The 28,000-nt window shown below is 44.5% G+C and overlaps 2 protein-coding genes across 3 annotated transcripts; one reads left to right on the forward strand and one right to left on the reverse strand.

The window, feature by feature from the left end:
* Window positions 1–1,945: 1,945 nt before the first annotated feature.
* On the forward strand, window positions 1,946–11,908 carry LOC138210164 (protein-L-isoaspartate O-methyltransferase domain-containing protein 2). Its single transcript, XM_069169137.1, has 7 exons — window positions 1,946–2,214; window positions 4,480–4,640; window positions 4,728–4,878; window positions 6,961–7,063; window positions 7,148–7,319; window positions 7,943–8,066; window positions 8,152–11,908. The coding sequence occupies exons 2-7, from the start codon at window positions 4,485–4,487 to the stop codon at window positions 8,715–8,717; spliced, it is 1,272 nt and encodes a 423-aa protein (XP_069025238.1). The 5' UTR covers window positions 1,946–2,214; window positions 4,480–4,484; the 3' UTR covers window positions 8,718–11,908.
* A 1,414-nt stretch (window positions 11,909–13,322) lies between these two features.
* kif3b (kinesin family member 3B) lies at window positions 13,323–27,837 on the reverse strand. Of its 2 annotated transcripts, none has more exons than XM_069169115.1 (9): window positions 27,731–27,837; window positions 24,568–26,088; window positions 24,238–24,339; window positions 21,192–21,314; window positions 20,119–20,237; window positions 19,508–19,624; window positions 17,753–17,858; window positions 16,025–16,236; window positions 13,323–15,876 (listed from the first exon to the last, which is right to left on the reverse strand). In XM_069169115.1, the coding sequence occupies exons 2-9, from the start codon at window positions 25,981–25,983 to the stop codon at window positions 15,771–15,773; spliced, it is 2,301 nt and encodes a 766-aa protein (XP_069025216.1). In that variant the 5' UTR covers window positions 25,984–26,088; window positions 27,731–27,837; the 3' UTR covers window positions 13,323–15,770. The 2 variants fall into 2 exon arrangements, with proteins under 2 accessions (XP_069025216.1, XP_069025218.1); XM_069169117.1 differs by lacking the exon at window positions 27,731–27,837 and adding an exon at window positions 27,589–27,706.
* Window positions 27,838–28,000: the final 163 nt, after the last annotated feature.

Genomic DNA, 28,000 nt, shown 5'->3' on the forward strand with positions numbered 1-28,000 from the left:
CTGACTGGTGAACAAAATGGGGGACATCAGTTTGGTATTAATGTGTAGTTACATGTAGTTTTTATGCTGAGCAGTACTGACATCTGGTGGACCATTTAGTAAACCCACGTATTGTGTAAACTCACTAACAACCAGTGTTTATCAAAGAACCTGCAAGAATAAACAAGACAACTGTAAGATTTCTATGTACATTATTTTTAGTATTTACATTTTCGTGGCAGTTATGGACAAAATCCACAGAACTACTGACATCCAACCTTACTGGAATCCAACAAAAAGTTCATTACATCCTTCTGAAAAAGTAAATTTATGACCAACAATTATGATTAACCCCCTCCCCTCCACACACACACACACACATACATCCTATGTAGATGCAAGACCCCCAGACTGAAAAAGAAAATCCTTTGTCGTTGATTTGCATCTGGTTGTAGTTGTTTTGTTGGTTGTTTGTCTCTTTGCAGTCATTCTGTGTTTCTCTGCGGTCTTTTTTTGTGTTTCATTTTAGTTGCTTTGTGTCTCTGTGTATTTTTTTTTATTGACTTTCCAATAAGAAATGTTAACAACCACATCAAGGAGAGACTCTGGCCTGCATCCAGGAGGCCCGCTCCGGAACAACTTTATAAAAAACTAATATTTACAGGATAACAGGGACAATTCAATTACCAGATGGAGGGTTCACCCCTCTGTGAAAGACTGCATGGGAGAATAGTGCAACAATCTAAGAATAATGTTCCTCAGTGTAACATTGCAAAGATTTGGTGATTTTTTTTTTTATGGTACGTAATATCATTAAAAGATGCAGATAATCCAGAGAAATCACTGTACGCATTGGATGGTAATGATCTTTGGACCCTCAGATGGTAGTGCATTAAAAACAGACACAAATCTGTAGTGGAAATCACTGCATGGGCTCAGAAACACTTCTGAAAACCATTGGCTGAGAACACAGTTCGCCACTGCAACCACAAATGCAGGTTAAAACTTTACCATGCAAAGAAGAAACCAGATGTGAACATTATCCAGGAACACTTCCACCTTCTTTGGGCCATTGCTGATTGAAGATGGTGGACTGTGCTTTGGTCTGACAAATCAAAATTTGAAATTCTTTTTGGACATCGTTCTGTTACATTTTACGTCTCAAGTTTTTGGGAAACACGAGCATATTGAGTTATGAAGAAAAATGACAACTGAAATTATAGCTAAACATCCAACAGGAAATTAACCTCCACGGCCTTCACTATCTTGTAGAGGTCAGCAACTTCACAACACATGAACTCATCTGAGCTTTCAGAAAATGTCAGTCCGATGTGGCTAATTTTAACACAATAGTTGTCAGCACAACCCGATTTGAAAGCACCAGGTGAAAGTGATATTGGAATACAAATATTAAGACTGACATGATGAAATAAAAAGTAAATGTGAAGTAGGCTATTTGATGAAAAGATTCATTATAAGCAAAAAAGCATCACGAAACTGAAAACAAAAATAAAACTGTCTATCGGGAAATGTCAATGTAAAATAAAACCTGACTTTAGAAAAGGGCATTTAGATCTCAAATGAATTATTCAATCATTTGTTGGATTATTTATAGGCTTGTATTGACTTGCACACAGTTAATTCACATGATTATTTATTTCACACTGCTGACATATTTCATGGTGTTGATATTCAACACTTTAGGTTTTCTTAGGCTCATATAACCGCTGACTCAGCAGGCTATTATCCTACAAAAGGGATAAAAGCCCATGAGAACTCAGTTACTAACAAAGCTTATTCAATTAAATGATTGATTACAGCACAATTGGCCAGAGTTCGTGTTTCCGGGTAATCAGAGAGGCTTATCAGCTGCTGTCACGTGGTAAAAGAGCTCCACGGAGGTGCACAGACCTGACCAAGGACAAAGCTTTGGTGGACATTTTCTGCCACGTCAACATTTTTGTTGGATCGTTCGTAGGGCTAATATATATCTTTTCAAATTAGAGTTAACTGTCAGTTTTCAGCCACATCTGGACATTTCCAGCTTCGGAGTGCAGAAAGTAGGCCATCCTCCTCCGGCCGTTCTTCTGCGTGCTGACGTCTGACGTCAGAGCGTCAGCTGGCCGAATGTTTACATCCAGCAGTGTGTGTTTCTGACTGGATCTCCCAAACAACAAAAGCCTGAACACAAGGAAACCCGCAAAGACAGAGACTATCAGCCGGGATTTCAACAAGGTACACCGTTAACGTTGTCGGGGCTCGCCGCGGAGGCTCCGGGCGGCTCGGCTCGGCTCCGGGCGGCTTGGCTCGGCTCGGCTCGGCTCGGCTCCACCAGCAGCGGTTAGCTGGTGTCATTCTTCTCTCGATTTTTCTTCTCTTCCACCGAAGACGAAAATGCGGTTCTTTTCTGCTCGTGTTGACCTTGTCGTTGCGTGACAGTCAGCCACGGGTGTATTGTGTGTTTGTAGCTGTTTGTGCCAGCTGATTGTTGAATGAAAAGAGCTCGAATATTGATGTTTCATCGAAATAGGATCACATAAGTGGCGCAAACAGCCCCCGCAAGCAGCAGCAGCAGCAGCCGCCGCCGCCGCGTGCAGGCTGCATGAATGCGCTGAAATGAAACCTGCTGGAGTTGCAGGTCCGACCGGACTTTGGATCGTCCGTCGAACCCGAGTCGAAACCAGAACAGCCGTGTTAGTTAATTCACTGACTCAGCAGATGAACTGCGAAGCTGAATTGGCACTGTTTTGCAGGAAGTGTACCCTACTAGCCTACTAAACCACTTAGTGGGAGACAGATTGGAGTTACAGCGCCCTCCTGCGGTCATCGGTGCTCGCAGCCTGAAAAGGCAGACTGGTCTTATCACTGTGGCAATATTTCATCGTGGACCTCTCTCTTTGTTCATTTAGTGGTTCAACTTCCTTTTCAACTCAGCTCAAGTGTCATCAAAGGCAGGAGGTCCAGTAATTTTAAATGCTGGCGAGCCTTTGTTCTTTTCCAGCCTTACGACTGCGGCCGGTGTTTGTGATCTCTGTCCGGTGTTTGTGATCTCTGTCCTCTGGCTCTGCCCTCTGGTGTTGTTTTTAACAGCCCTGAAGGCACAGACGTGTTCACACCTACGGCTGTATTCTGCTGCCTGAGGCCTGGTGTGGGCCTGTGGTTGGGTTCAGGCTTATTGGTGTCGCATGTGGACGCATTTCCAATGCGTAACCACTATTTTGAGCTGTTTAATTAGACATATATGACCAAGACAGGCTGCGGTTGTCTGGGAGTTTATCCAAGTTGTGCACATTTAAAGTTAAGGCTGGGCATTTGGGCAAAAAAAAAAAAACGAACTTAAATTATTTCGGTTTAATGGATGAATCATGACCTCAATTGTTTTTTCATGACTAAATTTGATTCAAAAAATAGCTTTACTTTATTAAAACTTTCTTTTCCCACTAACGAGAACTACTGAATGTGCATTACTAGTAAAAGAAAATCACCACCGGAGAGCGTGGACGGATTAGTAAATGGGCCTACCAGGCACAAACCCCTGATCTTCTTAAATATCCCACAAAACCAGAAAAATGAAACATATTACAACCAAAATGAAACACAGAACGACCAAAATGCAGCTTAAAATGAGACAAAATGAACACATTAAAATGCAAAGTGACCACAAAGAGACCTATAATGACTGCAAGAGATGCAAAATATTTGCAAGTTGGAGGCGAGTCTGGGCGTTGTGCTTTTTTCTGTGGGAAGTGTGTGTGTGTGGGGGGGGGGGGGGGGGGGGGGTTGTTTCTTAATCTGTACATGATAACGAGGCTTTTATCCCTTTCTACTATGTCCCTTTAGACATAGTAAACAACAAATAACAACAACAATAACAACAGATCAGCTGTGCGGCAAGTAGCAGCACTTATAAGATGTAACGGTCCATTATATGTTAAACTAAAAAAAGTTGATAATAATATTACAAGAGACGAACTAGTGGCATTTTTGTGCTTTTTTTTTTCTCAAGTAACAACTAATGAACATTGGCCTGCGCATGAGACCATATTTGTCTTAACAGGAAGCACATATCTGTTTTTCATTATTTAAATGTAATCTTTCAAATCTATGGATTTGAATACAATATATTGCTCAACCCTATTTTAAATGATAACAAATGGATAAGAAGCATTTGGGGGCTGGCGCTTGTTTTCAATATAGAATAGTCTGCTAATTATCGTTAAGCCATGATGTCAAAAAAAAGTTAAAAAAAAAAAAAAAAGGACATTACAGTTCCTTAAAGAAACACAAAATTTACTAAGAAAAATGTCACATCCCCAATTTGGTGGACTTTATCCAGAGACTGTTTGTGTTCTGTGTTTTCTTTCTTTCAGCTCTGTGTGTGTGAGAGAGTTGTTGAATTCAGGTTCAGGGAGTCCAACACTGTTATATGTGCAGCACTGCTTCATGTACACTTGTTTCTTTGGCACAGTGGATCTGAACTGTGCCTCTCTTTGCCTCCAGTCAGGATGGGTGGAGCTGTGAGTGCCGGTGAGGACAACGACGACTTGATTGACAACCTGAAGGAGGCGTACTACATCCGCTCTGACCTGGTGGAGCGGGCTTTTCGAGCCATTGACCGGGCTGACTATTATCTGGATGAATACCGGGACAACGCGTACAAGGTGAGCAACATGAATGTCTTCAGGATCAGCCAATCGGGGTCCAAAGAAATGAAATGGTGGGAAATATATTCTGTTGGTGGTCATTAGGACTTGGCATGGCGGCATGGAAACATCCACCTGTCTGCTCCGTGTATCTACTCGGAGGTGATGGAGGCTTTGGATCTCCACCCTGGACTCTCCTTCCTCAACCTCGGCAGTGGGACCGGCTACCTCAGCACCATGGTCGGCCTCATACTGGGTACGTTCTTACATCGTCATCATTTCTTGCTAGAAACAATCATCATGGCTCCCCACCGCCCTCCTCACTCCCCGTGACTTCTTATTGTTCTCCAATAATTTGACATTCAAATTTGATGTTTCTCTGCTCAAGTTTCAGGTCCGTAGTTGTACACTTAGTAGGTGCAAATTTACACATACCCGGGCTCACAAAAATGTTCCTAACACAGGTGCTGATGGTGATTAAGCAATCTAACTTTCTGAATACTGGGAAGTCCCATGAAAATGATTGCCTCCCCCTCCTCCGTGCACATCATGCTGCTGCAGTCTCCGAACTTTCTGATCACTTCTTGGCAATCTGGCACCATTTAAAGTACGCTGAACTAGCTATGAGCAGTTCCTGTTTGCAGTGTACCAACATACTCGTCTCTTCGATACAGAAGAAAACCTACAAACATGATGATTCTCTCCAAATAAAAGGTGCATCTTTTCTGTGTTGTCTCAGCAGATTTATGGTTTTTGTTTTTGTTTGTTTACGGTGGACATAAATATCGATTTCATCTGAATCTAAAGTATGTTGCATGTTCAGATTTGAGTTACACCTCAAAAAGGAAATACTGCTTTTTATTTCAAAGAAATCAGCAATCAGTTGTTCAGGGTTTTAAAGTACCTTAAATGCCAACATATCACTGCTGCAACCGCTCCCATGTTCGTAACGGGGACAAATCAGAAGGTCGTACTGCACTCACTAACGTTCATTATTCTTAGAGCACTGGTGTGCAACTGTCCCTTTTACGTCACACGGTGTCTTTCCCTCTTTCCTCCCAGTACTGAAACCTCTGGTTCTGGTATGACAATGTAAACGTGTAGCAGAGTGAAGGTCACCGGTGAAAACCTGCCGACGGATGTCATATTGGTTCAAATTCTCGTTGGTTCAAAGAGAAAAAAGTCGATTAAAAGTGTTTGGATTCTTTTTGTTTCAGATGTTTTGCATTTTGCTTACCAGTTAGTTATGACTGTTATCAATAATGATGCAAGAGTCTGCAAGCTTGACGAGCTCACCCCTCTCCCTCCTCCCCCTCTTCTATTGGGAGCTACATGTTCATTGATCCTAAATCCTGGTTCTCCCTTCACTCCTGAAAGACTTCAAGTTGCTAATTGTTCACCACAATTCAGAAACTGAATCGCTGTGTAAAGATGGAGAAGTGACAACTAATATTTGATTTTGCATATGAAACAGTGCTGGCAGAGAGGCGAACACTGGAGCTGCCAGAGCTTTGTGTCTGTCAGATTTGCAGCATTTTGAATCATCCAACCAGAATGTAGAATGAACACATCCATGAGGTGTTGCAGCTGGTCGGTCCGGTTCACATTTGAGGACACCAATGTACCAAGAGTCACGTCTGTAATGTTACTAAAAAAAATATAACAGGTCAAATGGTTCCATCAGTGCAAAAAGGCCACGCCTACTACCTAGTGGTAGCCAATAGCAGTTCGGATTATTCAAGTCAAGTCTGTGTCATCTATATAGCAGCATAATTCACCTCAGGGCATCTCTATGATGTTGTGAAGACATGACAACATCATGGAGAGACACACAGAATATCAATAGTTCCCACGTGATAGGAGAGCAGAGAGAGAAAAGAACAGCATAGTGAGACAACAAACAATCAACCCCGGGCAGGTTGGAGGTGCCGCTATCATTATCATTAAACAAATGACACTATTTTTTAATAAGGTGGTGTTTCAAATTTACTAGATTCAAGAAAAAAATGGAGAATAAGAAGTGAAAAATAGCATCAGTTCAATGTTTATATTTTTGCTGTATCAGCGCCTGGAAGTTTTGACGGCCCGATGTGCACATGTAGCCTAAGTTTGGTTGGAATAAAGCGTCGCATTTGAACAGGACAAAACATGAATGCACACACTTTTTAAAGGAAAATAAAAATGCAGTCATTTTTAACCAACTGTGATCCTGATGTGTTGATGTTGTGATTAATGCAGAGTTTAAGCACACACAACGTAGTGTGTACATCTGCTGTAACAAACACATCTCTGTGCCTGTGTACGTGTGCTGATTAAAAACTGTGCTTCACTGTTTCAGGACCGTTCGGAGTGAACCACGGAATCGAGCTGCACGCCGATGTGATCGAGTACGCCTACCAGAAGCTCGACTCCTTCATCAAAACCAGCGACAGCTTCGACAAGTACGTCAACAGACGCGCTGCTGACATGTGGTGTGTTATTTAGTCACGCTTCCCTCGTCGTTCATCGCTCCCGTGTCTCTCCAGGTTTGAGTTCTGCGAGCCGTCCTTCGTGGCGGGTAACTGTCTGGAGATCCCTCCAGAGAGCCGTCAGTACGACCGGGTGTACTGCGGGGCCGGCGTGCAGAAGGAACACGAGGACTACATGAAGAACCTGCTGAAAGTGGGAGGCATCCTGGTGATGCCTCTCGAGGAAAAGGTTTGTGTTCGGTCCGAGAGGCTCAGAGCGCTTTAACGCTCCGGTTCAATGGGTTCCACAAGTTTTTGTGAGGACCGGTACGTGTAGATTTCCCGTATGGACCTGAAACTTGAGCAGAGAGCGCATATCCGTTTTTTTTTCTAATCCGAAAAAACAGCAACGGAGACCCTTGAAATGCTTTCAGTGACATTCACGCTTCAAGAGAGGCAGAACATCTCCGTCAAAGACTGAAGAAGGCTCGTCAGGTCAGGAGACGCCAAGTTGGAGGTTTTTTGGACCTTGTTTCACACCGTGAATTCGTCCCCCAGAGTCAGACTGTCAACATCGAGTTCCACTGGGATCTTCTGAGGCGTCTGAGGGGAAACATTCGCTGCAAACCACCTGAACTGGGGCGCCATGGCAACGGGGTTCTCCAACATGAGAACGTGCCCGCTTACATCACCGCTGCTCGCTGGACCTGTCTCCCTGCGACTTCTTTCTGTTCCCCAAAAATTGCATGTGCGTTCTTTGCTGAAGTTTCAAGCAGCTTGAAGTTACTGAATGAAATCAGCTAAAAAAATATTCTCTTACACACACAAAACGTTGACAGAAAAAGGACTTTATTCGGTTGTTATTTCCTGCAGTTGACCAAGATCACCCGCACCGGAGTGAACAGCTGGGAGACCAAAAAGATCATCTCTGTGTCCTTCGCCCCTCTGGTGCTGCCGAAATACAGCACAAACGGCAAACCCAAGACCGTCCCACTACGTGAGTCTCATTTCCACCTTTTCTAGTCTTTCTTCTTACTGTTTTTCTTTCCGCCCCGTTGTCTCACTGTTCTCAATTTTTGCAGCCAAGTATGAAGTACGGACGTTACAAGAGCTGGCCCGGATCTGCATCCGCCACACCCTGAGAGTGACCACGGACGGAGGAGACGGCCACTCGCGCGGACGAGGCTCGTCCTTCAGCGTTGGCCGCGGCCTGGCAGTGGCGGGGCTCCACAAGTACGGCCCTCGCTTCAAACGTCGGCGGGTCCACCGGCGCCACTGCAACGCCCTCGTGCTGGCCACCCGACAGGTGGTGGCCAGCAGCGGGATAGGCTCCGCCCCTCTGGACAGCAACAACAACCAGGGAGGAAGAGCTGAGGACGAGGAGGAGGCAGGAGAGAGGGAGGTGAGGCGCCAGATGAGAGGGAGCAGGAGGTCGGGGAGAGGAGCCGCAGGGGTGGTGGTGGTGGAGGAGGAGGAGACGGTGGAGGAGGAGGACGAAGAGGAGGAGCAGGAGGAGGAGGAGGAGGAGAAGGAGACCGGCGAGCTGCTCCGACCGCAGCCGGCCGTGAACGTCCTGAGAGAGCGGATCCTCGGCCTGCCGCTGCCCGAGCCTCTGAAGATGTACCTGCTGTTCTACCGGGAGAAATGAGGCCCGCCGGAGCCGCGGCCAGGTCCCGAGTCAGAGCCCGGAGCTGAAATCCTGCGGTGGCCGACGCCTCCTTCAACCCCACCACCACCACCTGTACGAGGCAGGACAACATATTCTACCGACCCCGGCTCCACCGCGGGTCTCCTTCTCTCTGTCCCCTGCCGCTCAGCCCCTCCATCATCCATCCTCCTTCCTGCTCCCTCTTTCTTCTCCGCCTCCTGCTGCTCTTTACTCGATGTTATTCCCTGACGGTGTAAAGAGTCAGTTCATTTGTCCAGTGGAGGGGGGTGGGGGGGAGGGTCACGCTACTCTGGGACTATTTTAGACAACTCGTATACATTTTGTGCCTCCTTTGAGGTGCAAAAAAACACAAATTGTTGTGTAATACATAAATGAATTCGCTCTACAGCTCTGTGTAACTAATATACAAATGCCTAACAAGCTCAATGGTCCACGAAGACGACTTACTGGTGCTCGGAGAGGTTGTTTGATCTACAGTCGCAGGCTACACATCAGAACAGAGATCCAACACTGTATCCGTACCGCAGTTAGAGAGTTCAGGCTGGCGGTTTGGGAGCTGGTTGTCCGGACGAGGTGTCGCCTGTTTCCATCTAACGGGGACAAGGAGGAGTTTTACAAAGGAGGAGGTGGAGCGACCTCGTGTGCATTCAAGGATTCAACGATGTGAGAAGAAGTGTATGTTCTTCAGTGATGTTGTAGCTACAGCTCGTGACCAAGATGGTGAGGCAGGTGTGATCATTTCGATTAGTTTCCAAATTAGCAAAATAAAATGGGAGCTTTGCTTTGAGCCCCCTTAGATCATTTAATAAAGGATGATTCCGGTTTGTTTCTGCCTGGTGGATTTCCATAGACCGTGGCGTCACTTATTCCTGAAAAGTGGTTCTGTAGGTTCTGGTTGGCTCTGACTCGTCCATCTTGGCAGTGCCTGACTCGGCCTGACACCCGGCAAAGCGGTGGTTTGTGGTGAAGTTGAGATGAGTTGATAGACTCCGTAGACTCCCATTCAACTTCTCTCCTAAAATTCAATAGTCAAAAGTCAATTTGAGTTATTTCGATGTTCCTAACTAAAGTCACTCCTTCTTATTAGTTTTCTGGAGGTCCATCTGAAAATAATCCCTCATTCATGAGAAAATAAAGCCCCAAAAAAGACGTGCTTTGGGGGGGTGTTTCGTTTTGATCGACAGGCCTGTGGTGCAGTCCGGTTACAGCTATCGGTGGGCGGGACGTAGTGTCGTCAGCTCGTCCAAATATGGTCACTTCCTGCTCCAAACCGCTTCAAACTAGCAAAGATGCCACCTGCCAAAATCCGAACTCGAGGCTTCATAACGGCCGTTCACAAACCGACGGGCGACGTCACTGCTGGTTGCTGCTTGTGTACGGGTTGCAAACTTGAGCCTCAAGTGGCCATTCGAGGAACTGCAGATTTTGGCACATATGTGTCTGTTTCAGTTTTCCGCCTCGAGTCCTGAACTACAAAGCAGGTTCAACAGACCCAGGATATCTTTACGTTATCTGGCTTAACTAAAACCAACAAATGAGATCGCGCTGAGTGGTCACACAAAGCTGGTTAACAACTCGATGTCCACCCAGAGTTTCCTAATCCAGCTCGAAGAGCGTTCACATTAAAGGGGAGGCGTTTGTAGCATCTGAGCAATCAGAAACACGGACAAGTGTACTGGCCGCAGAGTGACATATTTTACAAACGAAAAGCAATCAAATAAGAAGTTAAACACATAATCCAGGCTGAAGTCTGCAGCATAGGTTACCATGGCAATGTATCCCATTAAGAAGTGAACCAGCTTTGTAGTCAGAGTTAAAGCTGAAGTTATCTCGCTAACTGCAAATCCAGCTTCAAAGTAAAGCGTGTGTGTTGTGTTTCTATGGCTCATGCTGACTCGGCACTCTCCACCACCGTTGAAGAGATTCAACGAAGAGTCGCACAAAATCTACCTGTTGGTGGAAATAAACCGGAATTACCCTTTAAAATGATCTGCTTTTCTAAGGCCAAGGGTTGGTCGTCGTTTCAAAGCATTTTAGGAGACCAGTTGTTTGAATAGAAGGTGGGTTTTTCCTTTTTCTATGCATATGTGTCATTGTGTCTGTCGAGCTTTGTCTCCATGGAGATGAGTGACTCAAATCCTTCCCTGTGTATCCAAAGGGCAGTCCCGCCGTTTCTCTCTACATCCCATCAGCTCTCTTAACCAGAAGAGAATGACCATAAAAGATCACGTACTTAACTAATATTCCATTTGACATAAATAAACCAGCATGATAAAAACATGATGATTGACAGCGTGTAGGTTTTCTCTCACTGTGCTCTCATGTTTTTTTTTTTTCTTGTAATAGTTTGATTTTCTTTTCTTTTTTTTTCTAATCGTATGAGACTTGAAGTGGTGTGTACATAAGAAACTATCGTTGTTTTGTGAATCATAAAAAAACCAACATGATGATACTTTACTGTTGAATAGAAGAAGTATCTTTGATCACATGTTTCTGTTTTGTTTGTAGTTAGATGGGGCATTACCTCTTTGGACTTTTTGCTTTATTCTTTCTTTTTCCTGCTTCCTTCTGTGCCAAACTTAAATTGCATGGACTCTGTTCTGGAGAGGAAACAGCAGATCAACAGCAAGTCGCTCAACTTGAGACAAAAAAGAGAAGAATTTGTTGATCATTTCTAAAACACTGCTTTTCTTTCATCATGTAAAGCCTTAGATTTCTCCCAGTTGTATCTGAAGAATGTCTGTGTTGAAGAGCACATGGCAATGCAGAAGCACCCGGCATCAGCGAATACAGTTCCTTTGATACAATATGGATGTGACGACAATATTAGGAAAATGTGCAGTTTCTATTAGTAAGACACAAAAAGCAGGAGACTTGCATCCCTGCAGAGTCCTGCTGAGTGGAACAACATGCTTTTCGGGTTTTGGATCATTTCTGCTGCTGCTGCTGGTTCTGCCTTTGAGTGCTGTATGCAGACCATTCCTTTGTTCGACACCATGTCTGGCTGTTGTGCAGTTGTGCTCCTCTGCTGAATGTATATGATCATAGTGGTTCTTTTTCTCTCTTTTTTTTTTGCACTTAACATAACGTCTTGGTGAGAGTGATTGCTTGTTTTTAAAGTTGAGCTGTATTATTGACTGCTGATAATAAAGTCCATTGTACAAAAGAAAGTCCAGCTGGCAGTGAAGTGAAGTGGTCTTATTAACTGAGGCAGAGGTCATCTTAGCAGAAATCAAATTCATGATGACACCAACACATAAAAGCAAATTTGTTTGCAAACCAAATCATTTTATTCTCAGTTCATATATTTTTACTTACAAACTAGATTTCTGATTGCAGTGCGAGAATTCTTTTTTACTTGCATAATAAAGACAAACACATCTTGATCAATTTTATGATCCTAGCATGGGTTAAGATGCTCTGTAGTTTAAATGTGTCGTTTATTTGCTCTGTTTAAATTGTGCCTGGCTCATCTGCTCTGTGTAGCCTGATGTTGGCGTAGCTCCACCGACGACAGCGTCAGTCGTCACTGAGATTCTAATCTGGAAATCCTGTTAACGTTAAGGTTTGGACAGCCTCTGTAAAATGGGACAATAAAATGTAATAGAATATTTAGTCCAAAATATCATAAAAATGTCCCACTATACTATGTGTTCCAAAATATCAAACATTTCATACTATAGTATCATTTTAATTTGACATCTTGAAAATTCTTCTTCTGTCACATTTTTTCCAGGAGAAGCTGTCCTGGTTACTATTTTAAAGTCTTAATCACATTGTGACTCTTAATCAGCAGAAAGACACTTTGATATCAGTAAAGAGACACTTTAGCCAAACTGATCAGCAATTTAAAACAAACCATATTCCTGTTTTTAAAAGTTCACCATTTGCTGATTCATCCAATTTTAGAGGCAAAAATTGCACCCGTCGACTGGTTTGTGTGTTGGTTTGGCACGTGCTGCACAATATCTAAAATCATTCCCCTTTCGTTTTGATGTACATCTTCGCAACAGTTCAAGATATAACATATTTTTTCCAGACAGTAACAGATACCTAAATAGGTACTAATCATAATACTTATCGTTTTAGGTAACTGTTACACTGTACCTTGTAAACTGTTCCTCATACACTTACTAATTAACTTGCTAAACAACCAGTCAAAACTGCTTTCGCTAAAAGTGCATTTTTTTCCATTGAAAGGTTCAGGTTGTTATTCTCAGTGACCTTCAACATTATGGAGAGAATCCTAGCAGATATGGACCTTTTTTGTTTCACCAGAAACAGCCGTAATATCGCACTGTTCAAAGCCACCAGCCTCAACTATCGTGTTCTACGTTAAAATGACTGTTTTATTAATGGAGTCTGGTGGCTTTCAGCAGCGACATTACAGCTGTTTCCTGATCAAACAGAAAGGTCTAACATTGTAGGGGGAGTCACACAATTAGGTTTTCCTAATCCGAGTCAGGACCGTTGATTATAAAAGGAGAATATATGTAACACATTTTACCTCCGGCTCCATAGACTCCCATTCAACTTCTCTCGTCAAATCCAAAGTGAATAAACAAACGGGACATACCATCGTGTTCCCATTGAATTGTCTTTATTAATGAAAAGAAACTACACAGGTAAAAGACAGCCAGTCACAGACAGAAGTGCACCAGCAGAATCCTCATTTGGCTATAAAACGATACCAGCACATGAACGTTGGTCACATAAGTGTTGTAGTTTGGATCCAGTGGTGATGTAAAAAGAATTCAGTAAAATTAAAACATTCACATTTTTGCTCATCAAATTCCTATGACTGATGAATACTCTCACAACCAAACATGTTACTCAAGCGTGCTAAAATCATGCGACAGGTATACAGCATTGCAATGTTAGCTACAATATCAGGTCATAAGATTATGTTTGTGTTTATTTTGTTCAATGTACAGCTAATGTGTAAATAATGCAACCGTGACATCAATCAGTCTCTCTACACGTCCCGCTTTCATCGTCCTTGTTGAGGACTCGGAGCCTAAAGTGAAAAAAGCCTGTACCTCGCCGAGTACAAAAGAAGACACATACTACATGTATGATGCAAAAAAGACAACATTAAATTACAGCGCTCAAAAAATAAAACAGCAATCTATTTCAAAGAAAAAACAAAAAAGAATAAAAAAGTATATCTACATCTGTATATAAAAAAATTTAAGATTGTAATAATAATTTAGATTTTTTTTTTCAATACGGAAAGCCATTTTTGACAGTTTTTATACATCTGCGAAAGTGACTGAGGATTGCCTATCAACAAGTCTATATTTATTTTTACATTTCTAAATACGCAAGGTATGCAGGCGTGGGTCAAACGGCAAGAGAGCTCGCTGTGAGGAGGGCTGGATGGCTCACAGACTCCATTTACAGCACACGTCCCGTGTGAGAGGACTCGGTCTGCAGCTCGAGGGGAGCTTAAAACTGCACATCATCCACGTGGAGACGTCCGATCCGTTCAAGTGTCGTGACCACCGTTTCGTGTTCTGTTTGACCAATCAGCCAAAAGTTACACATTAGAAAGGGACTGCGTGGCGCTTTGTCTGCGTTCCTTCGCAGTGGTCCTTACCCAGAATACCTTGGGGGGAGGGGGAGGGGCGTTAGATGAACGCTCTGCCTCTTCGTCTAATGAGTGCACCCCCCCCAATTCTGACAGGAATGTCAGGACCAGAATATTCCCTGATGCCGGAGTGAAGGACTGAAAAGGTGAGGTGGTGAGAAGACGCTGGCTGAGAGGAGCTCACGTCAGATGGAGGCTGCAGGTTGTTAAGGCACCTTGGAACCCTGATGAACCTGAGGACCATCCCAGGACGGGACGTTTTCAAGCGACCCGGCCTAGAATGTGTCCACGGTAGGTGTTTGTGAGTGCATCGAGCTCTCTCGTCGTTCCCCACCTCCGTCTCGTACCCCCCCCCCTCCGGGAAGAACAGCATCTACTGCTTACAGCAAGGCCAGTACTGCAGTGAGGCCTGTACATTTACAATCATACAGTGATAAAGGACGAGTTCCCCATTTGTTACTTTAAAATTGGTGTGCTGAATAAGAAGCCAGGAAGTAGCTTAGCTTAGCTTAACATACAGACAGGAAGCCTGCCTTAAAAAACACAAACAGCTGCTCTATCTGTACATGAAATGGAAAAACATGTTGTTTTTCTTTGCCGGGTGCTGTTCTCATCACCACGACGACCACCTAAGATGAAGCCAGTCGCCTCCAGCTTCATATTTAGCACACAGTCATAAGAGTTGTGTTCATCTTCTCTCTGTGACCAAGCACGTAAGTGTAATTCCCAAAATGTTGAACTGCTCCTTTAAGATAGAAAAACAAAGTTAAAGCTCCGGTTGAACGGCGGTGGAAGTCAGCGCAGCTTCACAGAAAAGTTCAGTATTTAGGCAGCGATGCAAAGACACACGCACACGCACACACGCACACGCACACACACACACACACACACACACACACACACACACACACACACAGCCTGTGAGTGACAGGTGCAGCAGGGTCTGTCTGGTCCAGGTGTCTGTACGTACGTCAGCCCCACAACACCAACAGGACACCCAACACACACCTGGGAAGATATGAAGTGCATTGAGGGTACTGCAGTCCATCAGAGGGGGTGTGTGTGGGGGTGGGGGTATGTGTGTGGGGGTGGGGGGGGATTCAGCCCACCTTCACTTTTTTCTGTACATTAAGAACATTGTGATGTCGATATGAGACATTACTGACATTCAGCTCAATGTATGGGAAGGTAACAGCAGTGTGGTGTGACATGAGGCTTCATGCGTGGCTGCTGTGGTGGTGGTGTACTCAGGAGAGAGGGGAGGGGGGGGGGCAGTTAACAGTGGTGTGGTTACAGTTAAAACCTAGAAAGCAGCATTAGTCTTGAAAGTTTTATCAAAAGATTCTGTAGTCCGGACAAAAACCAAAAACCCATCTTCTCCGAGCGGAGTCCCGAAGGTGCACAAGAGCGGTTGATGGTCATGATAGTAGTGGGAGGAGCCGTCACTTGGGCACCAGGCCGCGGGATTGTGGGTAAAGAGGGGATGCTGGACTGGCGGGGCTGAATGGGGAGGTCGGGGTGCTCAACTTCTTGCCTGTCCTCGGGCGACTGAGAGACAGAGAACAGATTGTGGGAATGACAGTAAAACGTTTTCCATGATGTATTTGTCTCCTGACCGAATGTTCGGAGTGTACCACTTCAAAATGAACAGAAGTCGTGGTGCCCACGGAGGAAGGAGAGCTACGGGTGGTCTTACCCAGACTTTGGTTTCTTGAGGCTGCTGCCGGCGCTGGTAGGTGGAGTCGCTCCCCGGCTGCCGTGGAACCCCGAGGCGTCGACCTGGATCTCGTCCTCGTCCCGAAGAGCGTCCTCCAACGCCGCTGCCACCTTCGGGGCGATGACCGGCTCCTGGTACTCTTTGGTGGTCCGGGCTGGCAGGTCCATATCCAGCATCAGGATGTTTTCAGCCTGAGGAACAGAACAGAAGAACACTCATCAAGAGACTAACGAGTCCATTCGGGAACATTTTATGTGTTCCAGCTCTGGATGGAACCGAGCACCATCCCGCCATCCCGGACAAGATTTCACCGGAAGCGCTGGTGCGTGTCAGCAGCCTCCCAGAAGCGGCTAAAAATACACGGCGAGTCTATTTTTTTACTGAAGCCGAGCAGAAACTGTGTCAAACTGCACAGAGCAGATCGGTCAGACAAAGAGAACACAGTCTATTTTAAGAATAAGCCTCAGCTACAGAGCTTCAAATTACCGTTATTTGTGTAACCGCCACCGACAACATGTTTTGTATTGAGAGAGAATCTTGTATTCCAAATCAGCGAGTCCTCTAAAACAGGAGCTAAATAACGTTAGCATGTAGCTGAACACATCCCTGTTCTTCAGACTGACAGCAATCAGTGCAAATTTCGACTTCCTTTGAACCCTTTTCCTGTTCAGATCAAGTGGCTACCAGCAGTGAGGTCACCGTTGGTTTATGAAGCCTCCACTTCAGATTCTGTCCGTCACCATCTTTGCTAGTTCTGAGCGGTTTGGAGCAGGAAGTGACCATATTTGGACGAGCTGGGGGAGGAGCCAGCGGTGGATCTGACCGGTCTGATTGGAAACCTGACGATACTACGTCCCGCCCACCGATAGCTGTAACCTGACTGCACCACAGGCCTGTCAATCAAACAGACACGCCCCCAAAAACAGGTCTTCTTGAATCTTCTTTTCTAATGAATGAGGGATTATTTTCAGATGGACCTCCAGAAAACTAATAAGAAGGAGTGACTTTAGCTAACAACACCAAGATAACTGATGGACACATTTTATTCACTTTGGATTTGATGAGAGAAGTTGAATGGGAGTCTATGGAGCCGGAGGCTTTTTGGAGACGACCTCTAGTGGCACTCGCTGGTATTGCAGCTGAAGACACTTTTCAGACCCAGAAGCTACAAACACTTTTATATCCAGTCTACGGTTCACATAGATGTTGCCTAGCAACGCAAATAACAGAAATTTTGAGTCTCAAGAAATGTATTTTAAGATGTTTGAAAGTGAGATCAAATTTAGAAAATGGATGATTAAGTTCACATTTGATAGTTTCAGTTTGATACATGTCATTTTGTTGGAACGAGGTCACGGTAGAAGCAGGAAACACCGTCAGGGAGCGTGTTCCTTACCCTGCGTCTCATCCATCACAATCACGTACAAATGGTCAGGAATTATGTTTCAAAATCACTGTGACTATCTAGATTTGAATCATTCACTGTAATTAATTCCCTGACACCTGTACTGTTAAGGCTGCCTCGCAATGTTGGGTTCTGTGTTAAGTGTCACCAGTGAAGACATGTGAGCTCAACCTTTGCGGAGTTGTCAGTCAAACAGGAGGAGGAGGATTCAAAAATACACAATCATGTTTATGTCAAAGGACCATTCAGTGTTTGGTTTGAATATGTATGTAGAAAATGTGAGAGGAAGAAGTGCAGCTTACTTTGTATCTCATGTCAGGCCTCATCATCATGGCGACGTGAGCGTGGTGGCTGAGAGGCCGGCTGTAGCCGACCGCAGAGAGAGGCCGACTCATCATCTGGTGGTCACTGAGGCAGACACAGACAGCGACACAGTGGATCACAAACTGTCAACGTATAATCACCATTTCATGCTCGTCTGACCCGAGAGGCAAAAAAAACATCAAAAAAGAACCTTTTGTTCTGTTACTTACTCTGATACTTAACTTCTATTGGCTGACAGAGAGAACTGATCTGATCAAATCTAAAATCTGTGCACGTCTCTGAGTGGTTGTGATCATCATGTGGCTAAAACGACACCTGTACGTTGGGACGTTCGTACACTGGACGAATCTCCTCCTCCTCCTCCTTCACATAACTGCTTCCTACATGGAAACATGCAACAAACTCTCCTTCTGATGAATCTCTTATGGAACATTTTATATCTCCTCATCTTTTGGTGGAAAAGACCAAATCTTATATGTATGACAATGTATTTGAACAGAAACATGATTGGGGGAAATTCTAAATTGTTTTTTTTTTTATCGTTATTTCTAATGATCAGATTCCCAGTTTACTGTTTCACCGCGCTGATGTCAGTGTGGACCATAAACTGTAAAATATCCCGCCTTTATTGCATATCTTGAGATCCACATTTGATGGATCGTGCAAAAAAAAAAAAAAAAAGTGGGCCAATGAGTCGCAGTTATTTCTAACTGGAATTACATACAAATGAAGAAAGCTAAACCGAATGAGATCAGTGAATGGAGAGGATTCGGACTTGATTAGGTTGCACACCAACCGTGTTCCTCATTCTCCACAGATGGTTTCACCCATCTGAGTCATTTTAAATCCAGTTGCTGAAAGTGAGACGTAATGTCAGACTTTCTTCTTTTGAAATGTTTTTGTGAAACGTGCGTATAAAATTCTGCCACGTCCTGTGTATGACATTTTTAAAACTGCTTTTACAAAAACGACATGCAGTAAATTATTTGTAATTTTAGCTTAATTTAATATAAAATCACAAATAACTCAATTGCAGAACATGAAAACTATTTAATAAGGTCACTTCAACCCAATCTGCTGAACTTTGTTGATACTCGTCGAAGCCACACCTACAACGCTGCACCCACTGTGTCCTAACAAAGAGGAAATCAAGGCAGGATATTTTCTGAAGGAATTGGAGCTGCAGAACAAACAGCAGGGCAACAAGGGCTGAAAATCACTCCACCTGTAAACACGATAGCAACGCAACGTTCCCACACTAAGTCAAAAAACGAATTCCCTGACTTTCAATGACTAAAAAGCTGAAATTCAATGACCTATACTGAACTGAAAAACAGGCTACGTTATGCTGAGCAAACAATAAACAGCCACATTTCTGTTAAAAGTCCCTCCGTTAGCGCTGATATTGACAGAAATGAAATGTGTGTCTGAATTCTGGCTGCAGAGGAAAATAATGTATCTAACAATGACGGTATTTAGCTCACAACCTGAAAAACTACATTTTCACTTTCTGCCAGTGAGCACTAACGCTACCAAACATACACACTGGCTCACTAACGTTATCGCGACATACATGGAAAATATTACATTTTGATAAACGGCAACTCAAATTTAAACATGCAAATAAAATGTCCTGATATTCCCTGTCAACATGCCAATATTTCATTGACTACGCCAGCTCTTCAGGGAAATGAAGCCTCTCCAAGCAAAGGTCTGAATATTCTCTCACTTACTCCTCGAGACGCGTGATGGGCTTCATTTTCCAGGACTCGTCCTCGTCGTCGAAGAAAGCCCGGTGGACTATTTTGTTCTTCTCCTCTGAGGGAATGAAGTTTTCGATGATCAGATGCCTGAAAGACAAAACGCACAATCAGAGGACGGCAGGGCAGACGAGGTCAAATCAGACAGAAAACACACCATCAGCTCACACTCCCGCGCTGCCGAGTTATCAGAGCAGGACGTCCACTGGTTTACAAACCACTTGCCTCATTTCTTCACATGAATTAATAGTTACACAGAAATACATTTTGGAGAAACTGAGACTCTCAGAAAGCAACATTTCAACTCAAAACCATTTTCTCATTCTCTCTGCAATACTCAAGCATCATCAGAACACGTGAAATCAAGTGTGTGCGTGTTGTGTATCCGTGACTCAGTTCACAAATGAAGAGGGCACAAAGCTTCGTAGCTCCAGCGTGAGTCAGAGATCTGTCCAGAATATGTCCCCCCCCCCCCCCCCCCTCCCACACACACACACACACACACACACACACACACACACACACACCCTCCCACGGGGGTGGTGATCGACATGGTATTGATCAGTGATACGTGGGCTGCGTACTTGAGTTTGAGGTCCCTGGTGAGCTCGTTCTGAGTCTGTTCCAGCTCCTGCCGATCGTTGATGTGGGCCTCCTGGATGTCGTGGATTTCTGCCTTCACTGCCTGCAACTTGGCAAACAGCTGGAGGACAGAGACAGAAATAGGAAACCGGGGTTGTCATGACAGAAAAGACTCTGGAATATTCTACCTGAGAATTTGGTTTATCCACCCGCCTGTCAGGAGGCATAACTGACGACATGACGAGAACAACAAAGCCGATGATGTTTCCTTCCCTGACTTAAAATACCTGACCCACTTATGAATGAGACATTTTATTACCTGACAGCTCCAAGTACTGAACATCAGACCTTTTTATAGATATGATCATTGGCACGTAATGCCAGCAGCATATTGTCATGTACACAGAATGTATGAATTGATCGCTCAGTGAAGCGATGTCATGGTTCCTTTCAGAATGGACTCGTGTCGTGGCTCGTACTTCCGTACGCTGCGTCCCAAACCATAAACTCTTGTTCTTTGCACACTGACACTAACATCTGAGCGCCAGAAAAAGGTGAGTATGCAACCTAATTATATCAGTTAGCCACCTGTTACAGTGACATTTTGAAATGTAAAAGAGCATATATATATATATATATCTTATATATAAGTTATCTTCGGTCAAGTATCCATTTCATGTACCAAGTAATTATGTCCTCTACAAGACATGAATTATACAAACTATACATGATTTAGAGGCCGGGACTGGAACCCTCTGCCTTCACTTCTCTGACCTAATAGAGTCACTTGTTCCTGGATTATCCACATTTAAGATTATCCTTAAACGTATTAACCTCGACAGGTGAACAGGACTCAACCTGACTAATGAACGTGCCTTATTTAAAGACAAACTAAGACATGACTCAGCACTTTGCCTTCACAACTGAGTTCCACCTTTTTTTTTGTTCCATCAATGTGACACTATTCTACAAATTAGTTTTGGAATTCGTGAATCCATTCAGAGGAGACGAAGAGAACCGCTGTGACTTTTCTAAAACAGGAAGGACAGACGTCGTCGACAGCGGCGGTCGCTACCTTTTTCAGCTTCTTGGTTTTGATGTCGACCTCCTGCTGCAGAGAGCTGTAGGTCTCCTTCAGCTCCAGGGTCTCTTCATCACGACACTCCATCTGCTGCTGCATCTCTCGCTCCCGCCGTTTCTGGAGGAGCACACAAATGTTTGTACGTACTCGCAACTTGAAAGCACACAGCTGCATCTAATGAGGTCACACAGAGGTCACTGGCTGAGAGCGGGGCCGTCATGATGTGGGACAGGAGTGTACTAAATGGTCAAAAACGATGCCCTGGATCGTAAATGATGCGTGATAACGGCTGATCAGAAATCTGATGAGTCAGGACACACAAGAGACGGGAAGCTGCAGCAGCCGAACAGAGCAAAGCTTCGGCAGTGACTTGCTGTTCAATCCACTCTTGCAGCTACTTTAGTCACTAATAAAAGACGGTAACTGTCAAAGCAAATGTGAAAAAGTTGATCATGGTTTTTTAATGCTTTTAATCAAGCCAGGTGCAGAGTAGAGCTGCCAACTTCAGGACACTTTAGTTGACGATTAGTTGTCATACAAAGAATTGCAATTAATGATTGAATGGATGTTTTTCCTCTTCGTTTCATGCCACTATTATAGTATGAGACTCATCATAGTTTAATATTGCATCTTATGAAGAAGAGACATTTACTGGCTGTGGTGTTTGGCTTTTAACAACTAAATGAATGATTTGAACGTCAATAATGTTCAATGAAACACAGTCAGTTGAATATTAGAAGCTTTAAACTGGGACTGATGTATTCAGATTCTTCAAAATTATCTTTTATCCAGCAGATGGTAAAGTTTCTTGACAAATTCAGACAAATTGCAGTTCAGTGTAGAAAGACATTACTGCTTATCATAAGTTGCCGCATGTGTCTCCAGTCAAGGTCACGCTGACCTTTAACTGAAGCTGCATTTACACTCGTTCTCCGCTGTGCTGATGTCTTCCAGAGCACAGATGTCAATGCATATACATTATTTTTAGACACTTTAATTTTCCAATATTTACACTGAATGTGGAAAATAAGAGCATAGTGTGCATAATCGAACCTATTCTTCACGATTTAGAGGCCTAAGATGAAAGAATAAGTGTTTATAGCCTCTTCATGGATGTATATTTAAACTTTGATCATATCTTTGAACTCATCACAGATAGAGGATTGTACACCACAAGATGACAGTTGGAGCCACTGACGTGCTATTCAAGCATGACAGAACAAGCAACAAGATGGTGTCATTAAAAGAGCTCCTGTCAAACCTGTTTTTAAACAGACAAGTGAATGATTATAATTGTGCAAAATAACGGCGGTCAGCTATAATAGCCACAATCAGGCAATTATGTAATAATTGTGACAGGCCGAGTGTAGACTATTATTAAGATAACTCCAGATTGCTGTCATGTTGGTGCACAAACAACACAACTGATCTCAGACCAGGTGTACTGATTGCAAGATTATTCAACCTGGGACATATCCAGGACTGGAATAAAACATATATCAACTAAATCCCAAGAGGAGTCCCGGCGGGACGAGCTGCAGGAGTTTTTCATGATGCATTCTGTCCCAGACACCTGCAGCGTCCGGGTGAAAAAGAGCAGCTGCAGCAATTTTGCTCCGACGGGATTTATAGAAGCTAAAAGGAGCGTCAATGTAGAGACGAAGAAGGTGATTAAGAATCTACAGATATCGCTCTAACATCCCACAGTGCATGACACATACACATACACAAACACACATGACAACCAAAAAAAGGATTCTTTGAAAGAACTAGACAGAAATGTTCCTGTAAGGGTCCTCGGTCCTCTGAGATTCAATGGACTGAAGAAGCACCACAGACAGCTGCTGAACTCTTTGGATCTTTTTTTTTACTGCATTTACATTGTAGTTTTGTGTTAAATATCTGGCACTGCATGAAAAAAATAAAAATTTTGTAAGTAAAAATATATGAAGTGAGAATAAAATCATTTGGACTCCAATCAGACTTCTTTGGTTACGACACATTTTGACATTGTACAGGAACCTTCATGGGTTTGTTGGATCCCCAGCACGGCTGTCGACCACACAGACTGTATGTAACACACCTCGCCTCCTCTCACCGCCAGCAGAGGGCCGCGTGTTGAGCTCATTGAGCTACATGGAGGTCAGTATACTTTCTTTGCTCTTTTCTATTGGAATCCTTTTATTTGTGGCAGCAGGACTTTCACTTTGGTTATATTTCACTCCGTCAATGCCGTCGCCACGTCGATCCCTTCAGCGGCTACAATATGCTGCTCGTATTTCCACCTGCACGTACCGTCTCCGAGGTTGAGACAAGGTTACAACTAGTTTGCCGCGAGTGGCGCAGATCCTTTCAGCTGCAGGTGTCGCTTGTTTCCCACCGGCACAAATGTTTCCTAACAGCAGCACATTAACACCGACAGCGTTGACGATGTGAAATATAATACAAAGTGAAAGTCGTGCTGCCGCATTTAAAAACAGCAATATAATGACCTCCATGTAGCTCAATACACAGTGCTCTCCTGTTGGTGGGGGGAAGCGAGGTGTGCGTCAAACCCACCAATAGGAACCCCTGTCTCATCCATCAGCGGAGGTCCCACCATCACATCCAACTCAAATCACAAGCAAAAGAGTTTGTGACATAAGAAAACTCCTCAAGTCTGTGACCACAACAACAAAACTGTTCCGAGAGAATTTGTTTGCAATCCAAATAATTTTATTCTCAGTTCATATATTTCTACTTAGAAACTTCATTTTTGGCAGCAGTGACAGAAATTTGCTCTCAAAACTTTGCTTTTTTTATTCTTGCATTGAAAAACATTTTTAAAAAAAATCCTATCATTCGTGATTAATCTGACAGTTTTTTGTCAAATCGTTGCAAAATAATGCTCATTATAATAAGGTTTCCGTTTACATAAGACCAAGAACAGGGATTCTGTGTTTTTTTTGGCAAATTACTGAACAACACAGAATTATTGACACTGAATCATTGAAAGCAGACGAGCATCAAATACTTAATTTAGAGAGTTTGTTTGTTATACCTGCTCGGCGATTTCCTGCCTCCTCATCTCCAGCATTTTCTGCTGCTCATTGGTGTGATCCACGATGTTCTTCCCTCCCACGAGGAGCTTACTCTCCATCGCCTGGAGGAAAATTGAGGATGACAAAAAAACCCTTCATGTCACATGAGAGGAAATGACTCCAATGCATGGTGAAAAGTCAAAGTATTTAATCGGAGAAGCTACACTAGCTTGTGTTTGTGTTCTTATGGGCGGAGTGTCTGTTTTTGCTGAAGGAAATAATAACATATATTCAAAAGTTTGAGCTAAATTGTTCAAATGTTTCATTCTTGGACAATGAAATCAGCTTACTTTAACTTTGGCTGTCAGCATCTCTCCGGCCTCCCTCTCTTTCCTCAAGTCTTCCATTTTCCTCTCCTTCTCCTTCAGCAGACGGACTTTCTCCTCGGCCACCAGACTGTGGTCCTCCATGATGGCCTTCCTCTCTCTCTCCAGCTTCTCCTGCTGCTCTCGCCAGTAGTCGCCTTTGTCGTCCCCTTTGTCGTCCCCATCGTCGTCGTCGTCCTCCGTCTCGCCGTCCTCCAGGTCCTCTCCATCGCTCCCTTCCCCTGCCTTCCTCCTCTGCCTCCTTCTTTTCTTCTTTCCCGAGCGTTTCTGCAGCTGCTCCTTCAGTCTGGCGATCTCCTCCTGGAACTCCCTGAGCAGGGCGTCCTTGGGGTCCTCGTTGACACGCGGTTTATTCTTAATGTTCTTGGCCCTGTTGGAGTAGCGCAGCGTTGTCAGGGTCTCCTCCACGTTGTAAGACGCCGGGCCGATGTTAGCCACCATGACGGTGCGGGCGTTGCCCCCCAGGGAGTCCTGCAGCAGGCGGGTGAGTTTTGAATCTCGGTAGGGGATGTGGCTGCTCCGGCCGTCCACCAGAGCTGATATGACGTTCCCCAGAGCAGAAAGAGACAGATTGATCTTCGTGGCTTCTTTAAGCCTCTCCCCCTGAGCACCAGTTTTAGTCTGCCTTTCGCTGCCCGCTAAATCTACCAGGTTCAGTTTTCCAACTCGTATATGGTTCTCGCCGTCCACGCCCAGCTCGCTGCACTCCACCGTGATAACGAAGATGGCGTGAGAGCGCGAGCTGTGCTCGTTCATGTTAGTGGAGCCCACCGAACGGTTCTGGTTGCCCACGTTCATGACGTGCTCGATCTCCCGCACGCTCTTGGTGACGAACGACGAAAGGTCTTTGACGTACACGCCCGTGTCGGGTCGCTCCCGCAGCTCCAGACGATGTAACTGGTCCTTAGAGAGCAAGTCTCTGATCTCCTCCTGGTAAATCTCGAGGTATGATGCTCTCACCAGGTACTGCTGATTCTGGGAGCGTGAAATGTTGGTGAAGATGTGCTCAAAGGAATTGGGGATCACCCCTCTCCTCTCCGGATCATTTCTCACTCCCTCCATCGTGTACGTCTTCCCTGTCCCCGTCTGGCCGTAAGCAAAAATAGTCCCGTTGAACCCGAGGAGGACCGAATCAACCAGGGGCCTGAAGGTTTCATCGTACAGATCTAATTGTTTTGAGTTCCAGTCGTACACTGAATCAAAAGTGAAGATTTTGGGGAGTTCGCTGCACGAAGCGTCCCGAGGGTTCCTCACGCTAATTTGGCCCAATTTGACATCAACGGAGACCATCCTTTCAAACTTGGCAGCCCGCTCTTTCTCGTTCATGGGGCGACACCGGACCACCACCTTCACCGACTCGGAGCTCTTGCTCTTGGACATGGCGAGGAGCAGCTGCCAAACCCTCACCGCTCGGCACCGTGGGTCCTCTGTGTTCCCGACGCAGCTTCAGGAACGGCTCAGCGATGGAGATGCCCACATCTGAACCTGCCGGGGCAGACGAGGTCGTCACTCGTCAATGTCAGACACACACACAGTGATGTTGGTTAAAAGCATCACAACTTTCTACGAACATTCGGGAATCATCACATGTTGAGCTCGATGTAACACGTGTGCTGTGATCCAGATGTTGTACTTGAGCACAAACACTCACTATTTTGAATGCAGAAGTGCGTTCACACTGTGAAGTACAGAAACATGCAGTACACTACAAGTACCAGGATGATGCCCTCAAAACAGTCCAAAAAAGACATTAAACTGCATACTGTTTCCTTTTACTTTTAGTCCGTACTGCAGCTCCCCTTAAACAGTATCACTTGGTCGTATCCGTCGCGATCCGTAACGCGACGTTTGTAGTAAAAATAAAAAGGATGCGATTTGAAACGAGTAGGCTTCCTTTTAATGACTCTTCTTCTTCCTTTCGTGGCCGGAGCAACAGCGCCACCAACTGCCTCAGAGGTTCAGTTGTTGTGACGCAAAGGATTGTGGGTCAGAACAGCCAGACTGCAAAATAGGATGTCGTCGAACATCCTGGTACTTTTGGCATCCTACGTTTAACATGCTATCGGGACATACCAAACATTTTTCTGGCTTACTAAATAGTCTGGTAGTCTGGATACGTAGAGGAAGGGGCGGGACTTCCGATGGTAAAGATTTTCAAATTAAGACGTCTGAAAGAAGCCACAGCTGTTCCTGAACACCACACAAAAGTGTTTCTGTTTTTCACGACAGCAGAGGACACAAAAACACGTTCATTTCTGGGTAAAACATTGAAAGCTGCAGATATTTTTGACAAGCTGAGGTTATTTCCTGTAACAGCACAATCCTGTCAAAATTCCTGCACTACACAAGTCAGCGTCCCAACATGGAAGAGCATTATTTATGAGTGTACTATTTATTAGTGTATTATTTATGAGTGTACTATTTATTAGTGTACTAAGGGAAGTGTGTCATCTGGATCACAGCAGCAGTGCTAAACAGAAAGGCAGCTCGTCGGACACCTGTACATGTTAAAACACACACACACACACACACACACACACACACGCTTTGGTTAGTTTTCCAGATAATGACTAAAACACACAACACGCGGTTGTATTTGGTGAACTGAATGAATTCAGATATTGACACACACACACACGGTGAGGGACAACATCCAGGTCTCAGCCCTGGGTTGAGCTCTTTAGCTCCACGAACCTCACATTGGTCAACGTTGGAAATTTCAGGTAAATAAGTGACAATAAGGAACAATTTGTCAGCCGAGACACTTTCGATAAACTGCGTTTACCGGCAGCTGATCCAATGAATGTGAAGCAGGAGCTCATCGGAGCAGCTAGCCGACGGTAGCCCCGGTTCAGTGGAGCCCGCAACCGAGACCACAACACCGGCCCAGCAACGGCAAACACACGGGGTGACCGAGGCCACAACACCGGCCCAGCAACGGCAAACACACGGGGTGACCGAGGCCACAACACCGGTAGCCTTTACCTGGCTAACACTCAGCGAGGGCGGACCATCAACTCAGCATATCGCCGTATGAAAATACAAAATAAAAGCACCGACTCGTCAGACTCGTGAAACACAGGTTAACACCGGACACACACAGAAAAAACGTCCTTTCAATTTTTACCAGCGGCGAAACGTTAGCTGGTCCAAAACCTCCCAGTCAGCCATTAGCCGCTTTGCTCATCCCACAACGGTCCGGGGAGGGGTTGCCAGGTTCACGCAGTCCATCCCCCTCTCGAGGTCCGACGACGTACGTGTGAAAACACATTAACACACATTCATGAAGTGATTCCGAGAACGCGTCCGTATTATAGTCAAACACAAACACTTCGAGGTTGAAAATGTAAGTTATTCAACCGTGAATAAGCCCACACGAGGCATTATGATGAATACT

Source organism: Embiotoca jacksoni, unplaced genomic scaffold (genome assembly GCF_022577435.1).
Source record: "Embiotoca jacksoni isolate LCO1_2020_lvr unplaced genomic scaffold, fEmbJac1.0.p SCAF_43, whole genome shotgun sequence".
NCBI classification, from domain to species: domain Eukaryota; kingdom Metazoa; phylum Chordata; class Actinopteri; family Embiotocidae; genus Embiotoca; species Embiotoca jacksoni.